The following is a 22,600-nucleotide window of genomic DNA, read 5'->3' on the forward strand; positions in this document are numbered from 1 at the left end:
CCAAGTTTCATAGGTGCAACACAGCCTATTTAAGATACAGCTTACCAAATCCTGTGTGCGGTCAGCAGTGAATGCCTACACTAAGATATAGTAAGAATTAGAAAATATCACACAAAACTGTAGAAGCAAGACAGGTATAAAATATATTCTCATGGGAAAGTTATCAGGTAGGAATCAGTGGAGAACTAAGACACTGACAATAAAAAGCATTTCATTCTACCACAGAGCCTCAAAGGAAAGATGCTCAGTCCCCGGAGCCAGATCATGGAGGCACTATCATGACGCTTCGTTTCAGAAGTAAAGGGGGCTACAACAAAATCAAATGAGGAGATGAATACAGATAAGTCTTCTGGGCCCTCGGGTCTTCTGTAACACATCTAGAAATAAAATCATGGTTTAAAAGTTTCTCTGCTACCAAGAGAGCTACTCTGGCCTTCAGTGACCAAGGAGGCTAGAAGGAGAGAAGGAGAAAAGATGAACACACTGCTCTGAGGCCTGCTGGGGGCATGTGCTGAAGGAAGGACACTTTCTGCTGCCTAACTCCATCTACAAAAGACAAAGAAGCAGAGAAAGTCGAGTAGACACAAGAAAGAGGAGAAAAGCATCAGAGACAGATCACAGTGGTCTCAGGGACCCTGGTCAGCAGATAAAATGGACAGAAATGCATGAAACAAACAAACAAACAAACAGTCAGTTCTAAGAAAGCTAGCTCAGCACAAGATGCAAAGGTAAAAGAGGACCAGGAGAGTAAGCCCTGCCTGGGCAGTGTGTCATCCTTCTGTGTGGGTGGCAGCCCTATACAGGTATCGTGTCCACCGACCACAGTCATTCAGGAATGAAAATGGTTAAGAATGCAAGTTTCCCCTGACTGCTTGCTCTCTACATGCAGACACTGCTGGGTCACAAAGACAGAGCTGCAGACGAAAAGAGTCTGGGTCTCCTCTACAGACCTACTTCCAGACTCTTGGAGCTGGCTAGTCTGAAAGTCCCACTCCCTGAAAAGAGTCATCTCAAGTTCTAAGAGCTATCTACTTCTAACTGCTGCAGGACTGCCAGGCTCCAGGGTCACTCTATGCATGAAAAACAGAAACTACAATTCAAGGGGAAATTAAGCATAAGAAAAAATGTTTGTGCGCACACATGTGCGCGCACACATACATACATACATACATACACACACACACAAACACACAGAGCCAGAAAAATCATGAATCCAGATTCTTTAAAAAGCTGAAATTTTACTAAGGAACAGAAAGTATAACAATTAGAATGAGGGAGAAAAACAACCCTAAAATTTTATTTTTAAAAGTTCTAGTATCTACACAATTTGGACTTTGAGAAGAAAGGGGAAAACAACAGGTAAGAAAGTCATCTCAGAAACCCCACTAGACAAAGTATTCATACAGACTGAGGACAGTCATTGTCCAAAATGTAGAGCCCAGAGTGCTACAGACAAAATAAACTGTCATCTGCTACACTGAGACTTTTGGGGCAACAAAGGTAAAAAGACAAATGCAAAGGGAACAGATGGGGGAGGGGGTCAGAAGGAACTTATAGAAGGCATCCCTGCCATGAGACAATTTGCCAAGATTAAACCTCCACCTTGGAGGAAAGTACATTAAGGCACAGAGTATCTAGAGGAGGTAAAACCCTCTACCATGCAGAGAAACTCATTAAGTCCAGAAAGTAAACAACTGCAAGATTTCAGGAAGTTCCTGAAACTCATCAAATTGATTAGGTGCCAAAATATATAACTGAAAATATATAACTGAAAATATATAACTGAAATATATAAATGAAAGGCAAGCTGGGCTTTCCTAAAAAGGCAGTTCAGATAAGGTGACTGGAAGATGCAGACTGGCTGAGCTACTTGGAAAGGATACTCTCTAGCATGCTGTGCTGCTTGCAGGCTGTGCAGTGCACTCCAAGTTTTCAGCCTTATGAGCTGTCACCCATGCTTAAAGGTGCCATGGCCAAGCAGCTGGCTTTGAGTCATTTGTACTCTTTTAAGTAATCCCTCACCCTTATTTCCGTAAGTAATTACAATAAAACTCAGTGGTTTACCAAGCTGATTTTGGTGGAATCTTTGGGTGTTGGTCTGCCAGTTCCCTATCCAAGGTGACTAGATTCTTTATGTCTTCCCAGAAACAGTATCACACAACAAAGCTGAGAAAACAGCAAAACAAGCTTTCATTTTCTAAGGAAAACAGAATCTGGAACAAGGTAAACAGCAACAGAGAAGAAAGGAAGAAAGGAAGAAAGGAAGAAAGGAAGAAAGGAAGAAAGGAAGAAAGAAGGAAGAAAGGAAGAAAGGAAAGGAAAGGAAAGGAAAGGAAAGGAAAGGAAAGGAAAGGAAAGGAAAGGAAAGGAAAGGAAAGAAAGAACAGAGACACTGAAATTAATAGAGGAGAAAGTGGGGGAAAGCCTTAAAGATATGGGCACAGGGGAAAAATTCCTAAACAGAACAGCAATGGCTTGTGCTGTAAGATCAAGAATTGACAAATGGGACATCATAAAATTGCAAAGCTTCTGTAAGGCAAAAGATACTGTCAATAAGACAAAAAGGCCACCAACAGATTGGGAAAGGATTTTTAACAATCCTAAATCAGATAGGGGACTAATATCCAATATATATAAAGAACTCAAGAAGGTGGGCTCCAGAAAGTCAAATAACCCCATTAAAAATGGGGTACAGAGCTAAACAAAGAATTCTCAAGTGAGAAATACTGCAGGGCTGAGAAGCACCTGAAAAAATGTTCAACATCCTTAATCATCAGNGAAATGCAAATCAAAACAACCCTGAGATTCCACTTCACTCCAGTCAGAATGGCTAAGATCAAAAATTCAGGTGACAGCAGGTGCTGGTGAGGATGTGGAGTAAGAGGAACACTCCTCCACTTCTGGTGGGATTGCAAGCTTGTACAACCACTCTGGAAGTCAGTCTGGAGGTTCCTCAAAAAATTGGACATAGTACTACCGGAAGATCCAGCAATACCTCTCCTGGGCATATACCTAGAAGATGTTCCAACACATGCTCCACGATGTTCATACCAACCTTATTTATAATAGTCAGAAGCTGGAAAGAACCCAGATGTCCCTCAACAGAATGGATATAGAAAATGTGGTACATTTACACAAAGGAGTACTACTCAGCTATTAAAAACAATGGATTTATTAAATTCTTGGACAAATGGATGTATCTGGAGAATATCATCCTTAGTGAGGTAACACAATCACAAAAGAAATCATTAGATATGCACTCACTGATAAGTGGATATTAGCCCAGAACATAGAACACCCAAGATACAATTTGCAAAACACAAGAAAATCAAGAAGAGGGGAGACCAATGGGTGGATACTTCATTCCTCTTTAGAAGAGAGAACAAAACACCCATGAAAGGAGTTACAGAGACAAAGTTTGGAGCTAAGATGAAAGGATGGACTTTCCAGAGACTACCCCACCAGGGGATCCATCCCATAATCAGCCACCAAACCCAGACACTATTGCATATGCCAGAAAGATTTTGCTGAAGCGACCCAGTTATGCTGTCTTGTATGAGGCTATGCCAGTGCCTGGCAAATACAGAAGTGGATGCTCACAGTCATCTATAAGATGGAACACAGGGCCCCCAATTGAGAAGCTAGAGAAAGTACCCAAGGAGCTGAAGGGGTCTGCAACCCTATTGGAGGAACAACATTATGAACTAACCAATACCGCCAGAGCTCGTGTCTCTAGCTGCGTATGTATCAGAAGATGTCCTAGTCGGCCATCACTGGGAAAAGAGGCCCCTTGGTATAGCAAACTTTATATGCCCCACTACAGGGGAATGCCAGGGCCAAGAAGTGGGAGCAGGGGGGGGGGGAATAGGGAACTTTCAGGATAGCCTTTGAAATGTATATAAAGAAAATATCTAATAAAAAAACGAAAGAAAGAAACAAAAAAGAAAGAAAGAAAGAGGGAGGGGGCAGATTGATTCAAATCTGCAAGATACATTTATTTTAAAATTATCTTTAGGTTTTCTTGTTTCCAAACTATAAGAGAATACGATTCTCCAAAATCAAGACATATATATGAAAGAAGCCACTACAGAATTCCAACCAAAGATAAATACAAAGGGGAGAATTCTCAGGACGGTGGAGACAGAAGGCCTAGCGCAGCCTGTGGGTAGCCTAGGATGTGTGGCATCATAGACAAGTGAAGGCAGCCTAGAGAAGCCACCTCCATGGAATCAGAGAGAGTGGGACTCTAAGAGAAACACAACAGTGGGGGTGCTGAAATGAAAAGTAAAAAAATATCAACTTATAGTTCAGTTGGAGGATTAATCAGAATATAGAAAACTAGGGAAATCATGATAATAAGCAATTATTTACACATTGAATTTCACATTTAGATTTCATTCCAAGGTACTACATTCCATGTATTACAAATACTCCAAAATATAAAAGCCAAATCTAAAATCGTTCTGGTCCGGTCAGGAATGCTCACTGTGTAATGACCACCAAGCTAGCTTGACATTCCTCAGCATCGGGCTGTTAGGAGATACACAGACGCCAGCTGCTGCCTGTCATGCAAATGACTATGAGAAGGAAAGCCATAGGAAAATCCCAGGTGGTACTGAACAGGTATTCCTATCAGATGGCACTGAACAGATAATTCTATCAGGTGGTATTGAACAGATATTCCTATTACCACTCACCCACCCACCCCCAAAAAATTTTGTAAGGTTTTGCTACTTTTTGGTTTAAAAACCACTGGAAGAAAAACTACCTGTAAGATAGACTGAGGCAAGCACACTGCCACGTCATCTAAAACTCTGTAGTCATGGATGCATGATAAAGACTGGAGAATGAACCGGGCTGGGTAGGTACATCACAGGGTACCTGGTAAGTCACAGACACACTGCAGCCAGCACGCCGCCTTCTCTTCCAATTTGTGCTGTAGTTAGAAAGTCAATATAGTGAGTGACACCAAGAAAAGAAATCATGATCACCAAGCCCCGTATGGTACTGAGAGCAGTGCAGATGGGAAGGATGCTGGCTAACAATACAAACTCCATCCTGAAACACTGAGTAGCAGGTTATCAAGTGGAAAAGGAAGACGAGCCCTAACTGAGAACACCTAAGGCCTGGGACTGTGGGGACCTTAGTAATGAACGATGATGCAGGCGAGCACAGTCTGGACCTCTCCAAATGTCATTCAGTCTTACATTACTTTAGGTGAAACTTTTTAAAAATAAAATAGTACTCTCCTTGAAAATGGAATAAACAGTTCTTTTTCCTTCATTACTCAGCATATGTAAATAATAAATTAAATAAAGCTATGGATAATTTAATTTCTGTAGAGAGAACATTTAAAATGCAGAGCACACACTCTGAAGCTCTGTCTACATTCAAATCCCAATAATGCACCTGAACGGAGATCTTCAAAAAATTACTTAATATTATCTAAACCCCAGTTTCATCCAAAACAAACAAACAAACAAACCCAGCTTGGTGGCACCTAGACAGTTTAGGAATGGGAAGTGGTCATAAGGAATTGAAGGCAGAGTTGAGGGTTTAGGAGTTTTTATTCTCGACCTCCAAGATCCAGGAACAGGAAAGTGGTTAAAGTTCAAGATGACAGCAGTGACTCCATCTTCCCTACAGAACAGCACTTCCATTAGATGACAAGAAGACGACGTTTAGAAAGCTTCCAAACACCTAGCGGAAGACAATCAGAGAGCAACAGGCCCTGCTGCTGCTTCCCATGGGGCTCTCAGTCCTACACCACTCTCCGTCCCACCCTTTGTAACACTTTATACCAACCCAGCAACACAAGCACATTTCCCCGAGTTTAACTAGCAGCTCTACAAACCTACTGAATGAAGAGTGAGGACATCAAACCTTCACGCACAGCCATCCAGCCAAAGTGAACAAGAGGACTTGTCAAAGAAGCCTCTGTCGCTGGTGTTGAGTAGAGACTGTAAACAGAGGAACTGGGCTTGTTTTCCTATTTAGCCTCAGAATATTTGGGGCTTATTACAAATGACAGGTCACACTGCATTTCAAATTGCAGAAAGAAATTCCTACACAAACACACACACACACAGAGGGTGGAGCAGGGAGAGGGAGAGGGAAAGAGACTGACTAAGGGCTTTGTTCCAAGCAGCTTCTAACCCAGTGGTGCTCAATGCTCAGTGGCCTTGGGGGCATCCAAACCTCACTGCACAGAGAGTGCCCTTAAGAGGGGAAAGTGGAGGGCAAGTAAAGAAAAGCAGACATGCCAGGAACCTCAGGGCCAAGGCTAACTGTAGAATGATGGATGGTCCCTGTTGTCATGCCCTAAAATCTGTTGTGAGGAGACAGGAAAGAGTGTAGTTTCTAGGATGTCATTCTTCAGCCTTCTCAGATCTCTGCAATTTAGAGGCTAATTCCCAGCTTGGCTTATTGGCATCTGTGGTGGCAGGCAGCCTGAGCTCTACTTTCTGGTTACACAAACGGCAAAGACAGAGCTGGAAAACGAATGTGCGTTGACAACGCAGGCTACGGGGTTGGAACATCAAGCCTAGGCAGTACAGAAGAGGTCAAAGGCAGTAAAGCGGGCTGAGCTGAAACACACTGGAGGCCTTGACCCTGGGAGGAGACCGGGTTCTCATGCACTGAACCTAAGTTGTTCCCTTACCACCAGCTTGAATGCAGACCTCTGAAGGTCTGCAACCACAAGCAGAGAAAGCACTACAGTACACACAGCACACAGATGCAAGTATAACAACCCTAAGTTGTACCGATACTACTAGAAATGGTACAGTCTAGTATTGCTGTAAAACACCTGTGTATGTGCGTGCGTGCATGCGTGCACGTGTGTTTGATTATGTGCCTGCACTAAAGAACAGGGGACAAGCTCTGGGATAAGTTTTCAGGTGCTATCTACAGTTTTTGTTTGTTAGTTGAGAAAGGGTCACCAGCCTAGAAATTGGATCCACCTGTCTCAGCCTTCCCAGTACTAGGATGTGCTACCATCCTAATATGTGCTAATATGGTATCGTGGTTTGGATGAGAATGTCCCCCAGAGGCACAGGCATTTCAGAACTTGTCCCCCGTGTGTGGTGATGCTTGGAGAGATCCCACAGTCCCCTGGAGGAAGTAGAGGTGGGCTTTGAAAATCTCCAGCTTCACCTCACTGCCAGCTTACTCTCTCAGCTGCCTGCTTCTCCTGAAATGCCTGCTGCCTGCACGATGCCTCCATGCCACAACACTACACCAGTAAGAGCTATCTCCACAGGCTGCCTTGGGTCATGGCGTATTGTCCCAGCCACAGAGAAGTAACTAACACATGTGGGTTCAGGTGAAACCTTGGGTCTCCATGCTTGAAAAGCAAGGCTCCTCAGCTCCTAAAATACTGTTTTCCTTGAGGAAAACTGGAGTGCCAACCTACAAAACTGATTTCAAAGCTCCTAGCAGGTAGTGCTCTCTAGTTTGATGTTGTGCTGAGTGTTCACTGTGTGCCTCTCAGGACAGATGGCACTTAGGGACCTTCTAAGATTATCACTCAGCCTGAATCATTCCCTTTGGAGTAAGTCTGAAAGCAGCCTTGCACTAAGGCCTTCATCATCTAGCTCACCCACGGCTCTAACTTTGATTGCCTCCTCACCCATGGAGGACATGGACCCTCAGGTCACACTGTCACCATGCTGTCTGCCTCAGCTTCTGCCTCATCCTGGGATGCACCTCCCCAATATTTCCAGCTATCCAACCCTCTTACTTTTCAGGGCTGGGCTAGTATCCCATCAGAACAAGCTTGTCCCTCCTCAGGACTCTAGACTTTCTTTCTCCTTTTCTTGCTGCCTGTCTTCCACAGATACGCACTATGCTCACCTCACTGCCTGCCCTGTGACAGCCCACGCTCTTAAGAAGACACTACCTAGCATGTATCGTCGGTATTGACTGAACAACTGACTATGCATTGCCATAGGAGAAAAGTGTTTACCATGAAAGGCATGGCTAAAGATTAAGAAACTTGTACAGGGCCAGTGCCAATAAGACCCCTTTAATCGGACCAGAACCTTCTATTCTTTCCACAGATATTATGCCATTAGCCTTTGATACAAAAGTTACAACAAGAATGGTAAAAAATCAGTGTGAGTGTTTCCTCTAGGAAAGGGTGAGATAAAAGCAGAATTATCAGTGCCGTCTAGCAGTAACCATGTTTGCATTTATCTTACTTGAATCGAGTCTCCTAAGTACTGTAAAGCATCTGTACATATTTTAAATATATGTAAATATATACTCATTTTTTATAAATAGATTTATTTACATATTTTGTATATTTTATAAATAATATATACTTATATCTATAAGTACATATAAAACATTTATATAATATTTATAGTTATATATTTGCATTTATATAATTTATTTTATATAATCTTTATATTTATATAATACAATTTATCTATACATTTATATATTTAATGTTTATTTATAAATATATAAGTATATATTTTAAAAATATAAATTGAAAATATATTTCAATCTGACCTAGTTGCTTCTCCATTTCATAAGCACTTATCAAGTAACTGCTGTGTACTCAAAGACTGGCCTAAAAACATACATCTTTAAGCAGTTAAACTAAAAATGCAAAGAAGATAACAGGACACTGCAGGAACCCAACTCCTTTCCACTAACCCAAGTGGAAAACCACATTCATACACACTCAGTTCTGCCCTATAGTCAATCAGCAAGCAGGAGGAAGAAAAGTCTAAGATACTCTCAAGGTCAGAGAAGCTCAAGTGGTACAGAGGAGATGGCTCAGGTGTCAAGGGTTTACTTTGCAAACATGAGGACCTCTGTCCAATCCATTAGAGCCTGTGAGAAAAGGTGGGTAATCCTCACTTGTAATCTTAGCTCTCAGGAAAAGGAAATAGATGGATTCCCAGAGTTTGCCAGTCAGCTAGCATAGCCTACTTGGTGAGTTACCAGCAAGAGACCTAGTCTCAAATATTTTGGCAGTGCCTAAGACATTCAACATTTTTCTCTGACCTCCATCACATATACCCTGAAATTCATGTGCACACAAGCACAAACACACAAATGAAATACAACAGTTCAGACAAACATACACATATTTGAAATGTATCATCAAAGTAGAAAGGGCAATACAAACAGAAAACCTTTAATACTATCATTGTGTTGCAAGACCACCACTTGACTATGAAGATAGGCAGACTGCAAATACTTAAATGGAATATACTTATGCTTTAACACTAGCAATGCAATGACCATCACTGTCATCTGGGAAGTGATACTTTCATATTATATAAAAATGATACATATTACATAGGTCACATGCCTGTGAACCATTAGCATTTGCCACAGATGCCCACAATAGTCTATTTAAGTCTCTAAAACAGCGGTGCTTCATCTGTGAGATGTGCCCCTTTGGGGGACGTTGCTTATCAGATATTTACATTACAACTCATAACAGTAACAAAACTATAGTCCTGAGTAACAATGAAGTAATTTTGTGGTTGGGGGAAGATAACGACATGAGGAACTGTATTAAAGGGTCACAGCATGAGGAAGGTTGAGAACCACTACTCTTAAACAATCTGAAATGTGATTACCATAAAAACTGAAATCAGACAATCACAAACAAATTTTTCAAAAACACTATTAAAATTGAGCCATACGTTATCAATAATTATTAACCAAGGACCTTTTATTATATTTTGCAAATACATACTAAGATATTCTTACCTTAAATATGTGCCATATATGAAGAATAATGCCATCATTAATCCATTTAACATAAAAATTACAGCAACATAAAAGCAAGCAGGATCGCCCAATCCTTTAAAAATAAACAAAACATATGTTCTAGCCACAAATTATGAGTCTGGCAATTTACATTAAACTGTGCTTGCTGTGGATAAACGGTTGCCTTGGTTCCCACAGGAAAACAGGACATGCATGCAGAAGAGTGACGAGAACAGCACTACCCAGATATGCTGTTCTGCACATAGGCTGCAAGCCTGGTGATACACATTAGGGAGGTTATGGGGGGCGGGGAGGGTGGACAGCAGAGCAAGCCAGAGTCAAGAGCATGGCCTCTGGGAGGGGCTGCAGCAGCCACAGCGATCCGCTGGAGTGAAGCTACCCTGGGAAGAGCATAGCTACTTTATGACAAGAACCTTGCTATAAAATAGCTCAAAGTCTATGGAAAGGTGGCATCTAGACATCCCAGGTAACACCTGAACCAATCCAGCCCAAGGGCCAAAATGTGACCAAAACAGCTTCCTGTTCAGTCCACCTTGCACAGCCATGCGATTGCCCTGTGACCATGGAAGCAAACCAGCCCGCCCAAAATTGAGACTTGCAAAATCCAAGAGCATAATAAAATGGTTGTTACTTGTATCACTAAGATTGCAGTAAGTCTTCTGTAGTCCCACAGACATCAGGACAACACGGAAAGGGGCTCACCCTCACAGCTCTCAATCGGACTGAGTCCTTCTCCTCGGGTAACTGTCCAGCAGATCTTGGTTTGAATACCAATCAAATCCATTATTTTGGTATAAATCCGGTACCAGCTGGCTAAGATCACCTTTTTAAAGAAAATAAAGAAGTCATGAGTAATTTCCAAGGTAGGTAGTGGTGGCACACTCCTTTAATCCCAGAACTCAAGAAGATCTTTCCAAGTTTGAAGCCAGCCTGGTCTACAGTGAATTCCAGGAAAGCCTGGGGTTCCCCAGAGAAACCCTGTCTTGAAAATTTACAAAGACAAAACAAAAAGCAAACAAAATGAAAAGAAATAAGTTATCATTACTAGATATATTTTAGAGTTTTTCATAATTGTCAAACTGTCTTTTCATGCTCCAGCTCTTTGGCTCCTTCTATATCTAGTTAAATGAGGCTCAGCCTCTCCCACAGACTCTTCAGTAGTCAAGTCTTACTGGTGATGCATAGGTAAGAAAAAAATGAAATAAGAAATCTTCAAGATTTACATTTTAAAAAACATAAAATTGTACAAGGAAACATAAAAGAACTAAACAAAAATATGTGTGTATCTAATTTTTCAAGATGTAAACTCTTATCTCAAATTAATTTGTAAAGATAAAACAATCCCAGCCAAAGCCCAATATGTATAATTATTTTAGAGAAGTAGAATAAAATGGGACTATCCTAAGGGATATAAAGGTCTATCACTCAAAGTAGCTAAAACAGCAGGACACAGGCAGATGATACCCAGACTGATCAATGCCGTACGTGGAGGCAGGGGACATAAACTGACCTGCCTTCCAGACAGAGGCACTCCCAGCCCAGCCACTGCCCACCCTACACAACAGCTCTGGGCTGATGAGAGTAACGTACTCAAGGTCACGCAAGGGAAACTGCAGCCTATGATAGACTAATCAATAGAAGTGATATGTAGTTCAGAGGCCTTTGCCAAAGGAAGCATAACTGTGCTAAGCTATCCCAGCCTAGAGAACCCATGGGATTCACAGGCACTTGGCTTTTGAAGAAGGCACTCCTTACACTTGCTGCAAGCAAATCTGCAGCCCAGAGTCCACGTTCAGGACCTCGACATGGCAATACTGAGCATAAAATCCAAACACAGGTGACAGTCGTTGATAAGTACACTGATTTTATATTTAAAAGAGAAAGCTACTTCAAGTTAGTGGTGAGAAGGTGATGAGTTACACGAAGACCACTACAAATATTCTTTCCTACAAATGCATCAACACAAACGCCAAATAAGTTAAAATATAAGCTAAGTATATAACTATAAAGAATAAATATTTTACATGCATATTTAAAAGTCATAACTTAAAAGATTCATGGGCATAAAATGCTGCATGGGAAAATATGTATCCATAGCTAAAAAGATAAATATTTCATTAATGTCATAATCATAACATCTTATGTATAAAAAAAATGAGTCTTTAAGAAACCCAACAGAGACAGGCAGTGGTGGCACACGCCTTTAATCCCAGCACTCAGGAGGCAGAGGCAAGCAAATTTCTGAGTTCAAGGCCAGCCTGGTCTACAGAGTGAGCTCCAGGACACCCAGGGCTACACAGAGAAACCCTGTCTCTAAAAACCATAAAAGAAAAAAGAAAGAAAAAGAAAAAGGAAAAGAAAAAGAAAGAACCCCAATAGAAACAGATACAAGGGGGCATATACAGGAATTCTTTTTCAAAATAGAAATGGATATTTATATAGCATGAAAGCATTCATATACATGAATTAAATAAAATGCACCAAGTACTTATAATTTCCTTGTCTATCAAAATCAACAAGGATGCAAATCAACATTTCCAAAACTGTTGTTGGCAGGGATTCAGTCGGCATAACCTATCGGAAGGCTTTTGGCAATATGCCCTCAACTCATTACAGCACATACTCTGCTAAACTGAAGAGCTATAGTCACAAATTTATAGTTTTAAAAAAATGAATAAATGTTTTGTTGGTGGTTTCATCAATTTTACACAAACTTATACATAACTTGGAGGAGATAATCTTATTTGAGAAAACCCTTCCAAAAGACTGACCTGTAAGCAAGTCTGTGTGGCATTTTCTTTGATTTATGATTGATGTGAGAAGACCCAGCACATGTGGATCATTCTACCCATGAGCAGACTGTGGGAGCAAGCCAGTAAGCAGCATTCTTCCACAGTCTCCTTTCCAGTCCCTGCCCTGCCTCCAAGTGCCTGCCTTGAATTCCCAGCTGGTTTTTCTCAATGGACTAGGAACAAGAAATAAACTATATAAACCCTTTCCTCCCCAAATTCCTTTTGATAGTAGAGTTCTATCAAAGCAGTAAAACCTAAATAAGGCAGATGTGTATAATAAAGATTTAGATTCACAGATGTTTGCTGTCACTTTGCTTACAGTACTCACAAGTGTAAAAAGTTACAATGTCCATAGAAGATCATGCATACAACTGTTACAAATGATACACCAGCAACCATGGTGTAATGGTTTGTACATTCTTGGGCCAGGGAGTGGCACCATTTGGAGGTGTGACCTGGTTGGAGTAGGTGTAACCTGGTTGCAGTAGGTGTACCATTGTGGGTGTGGGCATAAGATCTTCACCCTAGTTGCCTGGAAGTCAGTCTTCCACTAGCAGCCTTTGGATGAAGATGTAGAACTCTCAGCTCTGCCTGCTCCATGCCTGCCTGGTTACTGCCAAGCTCTCACCTTGATGGTAATGGACTGAACCTCTGAATCTTTAAGCCAGTCCCAATTAAATGTTGTTTTTTTATAAGAATTGCCTTGGTCGTGGTGTCTGTTCACAGCAGTAAAACCCTAACTAAGACACATGGTAAGTCAGAAGAACCCTGTCTTGAAGTGAAAGTGGTGGAGAGGGTGGCTACAATGTCCCCAAAGACAAAACGCACACATAGAAAATACTGCACACCCTGTAATCCCATGTTTGTAAAGTCGACTTGCATATAGTCACAGAAAATATTCAAGAGCAGTACTTTGTGGGAAAACATTGAACTGTGGAGGGCATTCATACGGATTGCTCAGTAACAAATCGTAGAGAAAGACTGAAGATCCACTAAGGACAGCTGCTGAGCAGAAACCTAGACAGACACAGCCCTCTGCGTGCATTCTGTACCAATGTTACAAGGTAAGGGAAGATGTGGGCTTTGCAAGAGAGCCTGACTTCAAGTCACAAAGGAATTGGTTCTCAGCCCAGGGCCCAAAAAATTGTTTAAGAAATATGTCAAGTTAGTCAAATGAAGGCAGGGAAGATAATGAAAGTCTAAAAATGTTACCATTATCACAGATCCTTACCTCCTAGATGAGCCCACCTTCCTTCTAGCCCTGTCCAAGAAAACGTTCACAATGAAAAGAGGAACCCAAGAGCTGTTACCCAAGTGAGGGAAGGATGCTATCCTAGGGAGGGAAGGATGCTATCCTAGGGAGGGAAGGGATGTCTTCCTACAGAGAAAAGAGTTGTTATCTGACAAATGAACCATGCCAATCATGGCTGTCTCTCGCTATAAAGTCGCCAAATGTAAAGAAGTCCCTCATTTTCTAATAATGCCATCACAATTATAGATCCCAGAGATTCAAAATCCCCTCCCCCAATAAACTCCTTCATGTGGTACATATTTTTTATTAAAAGGTGAAATAAAATTTAGTATGGTAAATCAGAACTTAAAAGTTAGACTCACATTTAATTTTTTTCATAAAAAAATCACAGCAGTGACTTACCTCAGGGTAAAGATTGAACCTTTTTAACGTGTTAATAACAAGGGGGTATTCAGTCAGCTTGTCATTCATTATCATCCATACTCCATTCAAAAATGAGGGTGCTTCCACAATAGTCTTGAAGTAAGAGTAATACAGCCCCTGAAAGGAGAATATGCTCCAGTTATAATAAAAGTACATCATTACTCAGCTTCGTAGATTACAAATATTTAAAAAACACTGGCTTTGAAAAACTGAGCACTCAAGCAGGTAATAGCTACAATTAATTTCACAGGTTTCTGATCATTTATAAATTCTTAGGTTAAAAAAAGTACATTTTAGAAGAATTTCATCATAATTAAAGTAATTTAATGGAAAAATAGCTTCAAAAATAGTATCAGAATTTAAATATGTATACATGCAATTCTGCATTTGCCAGGTATGAAGAGTCTATTCATTACCTGAAAATGATATCAGTCTTATTTCCTCCAAATTTACACTCAAAAATCTAAATGTGTTTTTTAAAAAGACGGCACATTATTCACATTCCTATTAAACAATAATTTTACAGATCATTTTCCCCCATAGCAACACAGCCTAGGAGCTGACATTGGGGACTGGGAGGGCTGCATTTTGAGAGAACTTGACATGCTACTTTGAAAAGGACTGTAGCAAAGGTGAAACAACATGAGACAAAAGGTAAGAGGTAGGGCTAATGATGTAGCTCGATTGGCTGAGTGCTCTCCAGCATGCAGGAGGCTCTGAGTTCAACACCGGCCACTACATACACCCAACTCTACATACTACATATACCTGCCCAGGGCTTATGACACTAAAGCAGGAAGAGCAAGCAGTTCAAGGTCACCCTCAGCTACAAAGTCTGAGCCAGGTGAGGAGACAGGAGACTCTTTCTCAGTGAATAAATAAACAAAATAAAACAAAACAACATCCCCTGACAGTCCATGAAGCTTAGGCAAGAGTCTGAGAGGCAGTGTAAAGGACACAGACGTATATTGGGCAAATCAATGCCACCTTCTCTTCAGTTCCACCAAAGTGAGACACTTGCCAAGCTCTGAACACAGAAAGGTAACTGCCCTACTACCCAGAATGTCTCCAGAGAGAGAAAGATTGATTCTGCCTTGAGTTAGTCTTCACATAATCCTTTCTAATATAAAATAGATTCCCTACTGTATTAAGTTAACAGGGTCTCTAACACTTTCTTGTAGGCCAGAACTAGTGAATATGGTCTCATTGGAACCAGGGTCCAATACAATCAATGATACAATCAAGTTGAAATAATGGCAAAGAAGATTTGGGTGACTCGACTCTGAGCACAGCCTAATAAGGACAAAAGGACCAAGAGGACAGAAGCAGAGACTGAAGAGCAATGCAGCAACAAACCAGGAAACCCAAACAGGCAGCAAACACCAGCCAGCCCCACGGAGAGGCACGTGGCCCATCCCTTCTAGACTCTGGGACTGTCAGAAGCCCCAAATTACTGCATCTACCTGCTCTGTGCTTTAGAAGCATATTAACATTTTATTTAATCACAAAACACACAACTTTAAATATTTAAGTAACAAAAAATTTAAAAGACATTAATTATTTATCAAATTGGAAGAGAATACCAAGTTACCCTACTCGGTATTCTAAGTAGAACACAGCATAGCATAGAGACAGACTTCCAGAAAACCCTAAAACTCATTTAATAATTATATTTCTAGTACTGAGCTTGATATCTTTATTTTATTAAATAATTTGAAATTAATACTCTCAGATTAAAACAAATTTAATATCAAGTAAAATAGATCAAATCCTAAATTTTAATTAAAAAATTTTAATATAAACTCATGACTTACTAGGTTTTTTGTTTTTTTAAAAAAAAGTTTCCTAATTCTGCTCACTAAAAGGCTAAGTCTCAATGGCCCATGTAGGAGCAATGAGCACCTGCAGCACGGAGGTCCTGGTGCTTCCTGTCATCTTCAGCTCAAAAGAACTGAAGCTCCTTGGGAAACTGGCTGCTGCCAGTTGGGTAGGAAATATCGTGCAGCACCCAAAGTAAGGAAAGCCTGGACACCAAGAAAACACTAGTGAGGTCACACTGAGGTCAACACAGCCTAGAAAAGACACTGAAGCAATGTTGTGGGAAAATCCTTTCCAGAGTTACAAGTCAGAATGTGCAGAAAAACAATTAACAGCATCTATGCTAACAAGATGAATGAACTACACGATGGCTGGACTCTAAGAAGGAGTCAGCCAGACCACTCCTTCAGCTACTCCCCAGACTGAGCATCTGAGAAGGCAACCAGTCCGCTCAGTGACCCCTTGAGATGTTACAATAAAGGTCCCAGAATCAGCTGGCAAGTATTCCTTCCAGAAAGTAGTCAGATTTTCCATTAGTCTTCAGAAAACACAGGAGATGATAACATAGTGAGAACATGAGTTACAACCATAGACAAGTCTATGTAACATATATGTATACTACATGTATGTTGAGGAATTGGTATATGTATGCATATATATATATATGGATATATGGTTCCTCAATAGATAACGGGCAAAAAAAAAAAAAAAAAAAAAAAAGGAAAGAGGGTTCTACAAATTAGAAGACCCAGCAATACAGCAGGTAAACATAAATACAGACAGTTTGCATCTTCAGTTAAGGACATCAGCTGCTATCAAGTGCTAATCAGCTCCTTCAAACATTTTCATTTGATGATGCTAAGAAATTACTAGGGACAAACAGTCCTTTGAGGAACTTCCAATGCAGCAGCACAAGAGTTAAGTCTAGTTTCCTTTAAGCAGACATTGGTAAGGAATATGGATGACTGGGTCTTATCTGTTGTTGAAGCTACAAGAGAAAGAGGGAGAACTGTCTACTCCTTTTTTTTGGGAATGTCTTGTTGAAACTTTTCATGCCAAAAAAGCTTTGAAATATTTAGAGACCCAAAATACTACAATGAAATACTATCCACACACAGAACTAACCATTTCAGTGCGGAAAGCCATCTCCCTTTCCAGCGTTGAGAGGTGAGAAAAATGCCGATCGTTTTCAAAGAGGTGCGTTATGTGGCTCCTGGAAACATTCAACAGCACAGCAGTCAGCGCTGAGGCCGAGAGAGCTACTTCAAAGGCAAAGGAAACGGTCTACAGATTGCAGACCCTTTGCAACAAAACTGAAACACCATTATATCTGTATTTGTTTTCTACCAGGTTTTAACAATTCTACTAAAAGTCCCCTCCATAAGAAAACACATTCCAATTAGATTTTAACATTAAAATAAACCATAACAATATTTTAAGTGATGTACTATAAAAATATAGATCATACTGAATGTGCCATTGGGTACCATTCAGAAACTGCCTGGTTCACAAAATTCATACATCTCTCCACCCAGAAGATTAAAAACATCAATCTAACATTCAACATGTATACCATATTAATGTTACACAAATTAGAGTATCAAATATAGCCTCTTTAATAATAGATAATTTCATACAACAGTTTTTTTATTCTGATCCTGATTTATCAAATAAACTAATCTTTGAGAAGACTATGGTATAAATAAGATACATCCATCCTATGACACAGAAGCTATGCCTTTAAATACATGAGCTATAGCTTTAGTTAGTTATGAACATTTACATAATACATATCATTGAAGAAAAAAAATCTTACCAGTGCAATAGAGCTGCAAAGGAAGCTGAAAGAAAAAGAAATTTATATTACTATTTTAGCATGAAGAAATACGTTCTCCTTACAGATAAGCACTTCCAAAGAGATCCAGCACCTTCAGGGCCAGATGGCTGTAGACCTCAGAAAGTCCTGAGATAAACGTGCAAAGCCTCAGCTGAGGAAAGGTTGAAGCGGGCTTAGCATCTAGGAGACACTATGACCCTTCAAAAGAAGCGCTGTGGTGAAGCTTGCACTGCACCACGAGGGCAGCTCAGCTCCCAGCTACAGTTTTCATTTACTCTCTCACACACTTCACATAGCATGTGAGGCCACATTGTTGCCAATACTATACAGGAACCATTAGATCAAAAGCATCCCAAAAAGACCACAGAGGAGCCACAATTACTGGTGGGCTAGGGTTACCAGTGAAATAAATATACAAGGTACCACCACCTTTGAAAACTACCTTAGTGCCCGGATTTTTCAGGAAGTCCCATTCTTGTGAAAGTGGAAGGAGAAAAGAAGAGACAGAAAAAGGGTAAGGGCAAGAGTAACACAGATCATATCTCAGAATGCTTCATGTTCTGCCCAAGCACAGAGATCCCTGGAGACACGTCTGACTATGGACTTTGTGTTCATAAACATGGTGTACACATTCAGTTATACAAAGCACTTTTCAATTACCCTTGAGAAAACTTCTATCAGGTAGTACAAGCCGGGAACTCTTACCCTCAAGGCTTGGGACAAAAAGGGTTTCAAATATCAATTTTTTTCATATTTTGAAATATCTCTTTGTATAATGACATTGCTGGGGATAGCACCAATGTCTGAATAAAATCCATTTATGTCTCTGAAATACCGTTCAGTCAGAGGTACTTTGATACCATATTTTTAAGGTGCCTGCATTTTGACAGACTTATCCTGAGGTCAGGTGTAACAGTTTCTACCTGTGCCCACATGTTAACACTCAAACTGTTTCAGACTTTGGAGCTTTGGGATTTCAGATTAGGAGTATTCACCTTATTTTAAATTTTTCATGTCCATGAAATATTCCCTATGCTAATATATGTTATTATTGATATACAAATCCAAGGAGACTATTGATTATACTATTTCAACTTACTTTAAATTCTCCATTTTAGACAGTAGTACTAGCAAATACTATTTTTTTCCCGTTTTGTAATTTTACCATTAGCATCTTCTACTTGGCCAATATCTTATAGAATACCCTAAAAAAAAATCTGGTGAAAAAAATATGCTAGGGTTGACTTCCCTTATTTGAACAAGTTTCATCTTTTATTCTGTAGTGAAAATAAGGATTTGTCAAGGTCACCTTCCTTTTCTTTTCTTTTTTTTTTTCATTAATTTATTTAATTCATTCACTTAATATCCTGATCACAGGCCCCCACCCCTCCAAGTCCCACTCTTACAAATCCATCCCCTCCCTACCCTCCCCCTTTCCCCTTGGGTATTACCCCTGACCTAGGACATCTAGTCCCCTCCCACACTGAGGCCCAACTAGGCAGTCCAGATAGGGGAAGGGGATCCAATAGCAGGGAACAGAGACCAAGACGATCCCTGCTCCTACTGTTAGGGGACCCACCCACAAATCCTTCAACATAAAACTTGTCCTGCCTACAAGATATGCAGGGAAAAAGGTAGGACAGAGACTGAGGGAACAGCCGTAAGTGGCTGTCCCAACTTAAGACCCAGCCCAGGGGTTAGAGCCAGCCCCAATACTATTAGTGACACTATGCTATGCTTGCAGGCAGGAACCTAGCATAACTGTCTCCTGAGGTTTCATCCAGCAACAGATAAAAACAGATGCAGAGATGAGCAGCCAAATATCAGGCGGAGCTCGGGTAGCTTTGTGAAAGAGGGAGGGAGAGAATTGAGTGAGCCAGAGGGGTCAAGGACACCATGAGAAGAGCTGCAGAGTCAACTAACCTGGGCCCATGGTAGCTCACAGAGACTGAACCACCAACCAAAGATGCCTTAGTCAGGGTTTCTATTCCTGCACAAACATCATAACCAAGAAGCAAGTTGGGGAGGAAAGGGTTTATTCAGCTTACATTTCCACATTGCTGTTCATCACCAAAGGAAGTCAGGACTGGAACTCAAGCAGGTCAGAAAGCAGGAGCTGATGCAGAGCCATGGAGGGATGTTCTCAGCCTGCTCTCTTATAGAATCCAAGACTACCAGCCCAGAGATGGTCCCACCCACAAGGGGACTTGGTCACTAATTGAGAAAATGCCTTACAGCTGGATCTCATGGAGGCATTTCCTCAACTGAAGCTCCTTTGTGATAACTCCAACCTGTGTCAAGTTGACACAAAACCAGCCAGTACAAAAGATAAGCAGAGTTACTGAACTTGTAGCCCTACATATTTGTAGTAGATGTGCACCTTCTGTCTTCTTAAAAACCATAATCTCTTGGGAGAAGATGGAAGATGTCAGATGTCTTTAGTGCCTTTAATGGTTCCTTTAGCACCAGTGTAGACAATAGAAGTCCTGGCACTTCTCAATCTCTTCCGTTCAAGTTAGTGGTAACATCAAACATATGGCCTCTTGTCCACAAAGAATTCCTAATCTCAATCCCTCTTTAATTTAAATATAAAAGAACAAAACTACTGCAATGAATCCCTCAATATAGGAAATATACTTTATAGACACTATAATTACTAGAGACTGGGGGCAGGCTCAGACCAGGAAATGTTTGCCACACAAACTTGATAAGCACCCAGCATCCAAGTGAAAAGCTGGGTGTGGTAGCCAACAGCATTTGTAAACCCAGCCTTGGAGAGAGAAAAGGGAGGATTCCCTAACATCACAGGCCAACCAGTTTAGTCTAATCTTCAAGCCCCAGGCCACAGAGAGACGCTTGTCTCAATATAACAAAGTGCACAGTTCCTGAAAAATGATACCCATGGTTCATCTTGCTTCGATAGGCACAGGCACATTAATATAAGCACACTACACACACACACACACACACACACACCTATATACACATACACACCGAAGTCCACACATACACACAGACACACACAGAGACGTGTGCACACACAGGCTCACACATAGAGATATTAAGTTCCCAGATACTGTATTTAAAATGATGCATGGTATTTCGTTTGCCGCTCCAGTAAGACACTGCGCTATGAACACGTGACTTAGGAATAAAGCTAAAGTGACAGAGACTTCTGAAAACACTTCTGTCCTTTTCTTGGCCTCAGAAAAGAATATTCTAAATTATTTTCTCTGAATTTATGTCAGTAATTATTAGCCTTTTATTATCTGGTGTGTATATGGGGGGGTCTAACAATATAGGTAATCTCTTCACTTAAATAAGCATGCTCTTTTTATGTTCTCAGTAGCTGAGTTTTTATTATTAAAAACAAACTTTAAAAAATCTGCAAATAAAAACATTTCAAAGAAGGTCAAGGAAAGGTGACTGCAGAAGATCCCACCCTTCCTATGATGGCTTTGAAAACCCTGCCACTTTGACTGGGAGCATCCATACTTCCCACACCAAAGCTCCATCAGGCACTGGGCTCTCAAACAACTCTTGACTGTGTTACCCTGTATCAATGTTCAATCTTGTGGTATTTGAGGTGAAACAAAACAAACAACACTTTATGTGTCTCCTTGCAGCTAGACTGCAGCTACACAGACTGCCCTGCAGAAGGGAGTGTAGAAACAAAGTTCCTGGATTTACCCCAGTAATTGTTAGCCTGCATACACAGATGGGGTTCAAATGAATTAGAAATTACTGTGCATAACCAAGTTTGATGGGAGGGTATAAATTAACACTAAACCCTGTCCTTGGAGTAAAGCTAAATTAAGTCACACACCTAGACGTAATCATTTCTCAATTTACTTCCTGGAAGTTATAGACAGCTCATTGGAGGCAGCCAAGGGCCAAGCCTTAGGACCTTTCTGCCACGTTAGCAGGCAGAGCATCCAGGACCCTGTTGTCTGAGTTTGTCTCAGCTTACTGAGCCAGCCATAGGTGTGGAAAAGCAGGCAACTGGCTATTTTGTTCCACTGGAGCTCTTTGCCTCAGCCACATTCCGCCTGTCCCCAGCTGACTCAAATTCCAGCCACAGCTCACAAGTCCAGGGAGAGGTGGGAAGGTTCCGGCAGAGCCAGGTCTGAGTTACCACTTTTCAAGGTGATGCTCACCGGAGGTTGAAAGACCCTCCTTCATCACAGTCTGTGATGCTGCTCCAGGTTACACTGCTGATGGTGAGACCTAAGCAGTAAAGACATGTTGTGTCGCACAGAGGACACGGACACATCAACCTGGTACTGACCAGGAAGCCCTGTCCAATTGCTAGCTTGCATAGTGCTGGAAGGTGCTCTACAGGCTAGCTACATAATCAACAGTTTTACCGGCTATGAACCCTGCAAACGAGCTGCAATTACTGCCTTGTCAAGCCATGCCACAGATGAAATAGTGGCATAAATGTTACAGAAGCAATCCATCACTTTCAGTTTCAGTTAAGGCCTGATCCACCCACACCTGGTATCATTAACTGGGCCAAGAACCCCGGGTTAGTCAGGTTGCAGGCCCTAGGAGAAAAGCCTACTACTATTAGTCTTCTAAACAAACATAGTAACAAAATGCCTCTTACGTTACCTTTATACCCACAGATCACTGTCTCTCAGCCCTCAGCAGGGGAGCTTCTAGTGATAGTTATAGTTATAGTGATATTTATAACTATAGTGATAGTTATTAATACCTAGA

General features: G+C 41.0%; 1 protein-coding gene across 2 annotated transcripts in view; it reads right to left on the bottom strand.

The window, feature by feature from the left end:
* Dpy19l1 (dpy-19 like C-mannosyltransferase 1) overlaps window positions 1–22,600 on the bottom strand; it is a 91,912-nt gene that overhangs the window by 56,453 nt on the left and 12,859 nt on the right. Inside the window, exons 1-6 of one of the 2 annotated variants that reach the window (XM_029481372.1) lie at window positions 18,321–18,568; window positions 17,858–17,882; window positions 17,167–17,254; window positions 14,203–14,340; window positions 10,459–10,579; window positions 9,736–9,829 (exon numbers count right to left, since the gene is read on the bottom strand). In XM_029481372.1, the coding sequence (XP_029337232.1) occupies window positions 9,736–9,829; window positions 10,459–10,579; window positions 14,203–14,340; window positions 17,167–17,187 (374 nt within the window). In that variant the 5' untranslated portion in view covers window positions 17,188–17,254; window positions 17,858–17,882; window positions 18,321–18,568. Of the gene's footprint in view, window positions 1–9,735; window positions 9,830–10,458; window positions 10,580–14,202; window positions 14,341–17,166; window positions 17,255–17,857; window positions 17,883–18,320; window positions 18,569–22,600 lie in introns of those variants that run through there. The other variant, XM_021172503.2, reaches the window with a different exon arrangement.

This window comes from Mus caroli, chromosome 9 (genome assembly GCF_900094665.2).
Source record: "Mus caroli chromosome 9, CAROLI_EIJ_v1.1, whole genome shotgun sequence".
Taxonomy (NCBI): Eukaryota; Metazoa; Chordata; class Mammalia; order Rodentia; family Muridae; genus Mus; species Mus caroli.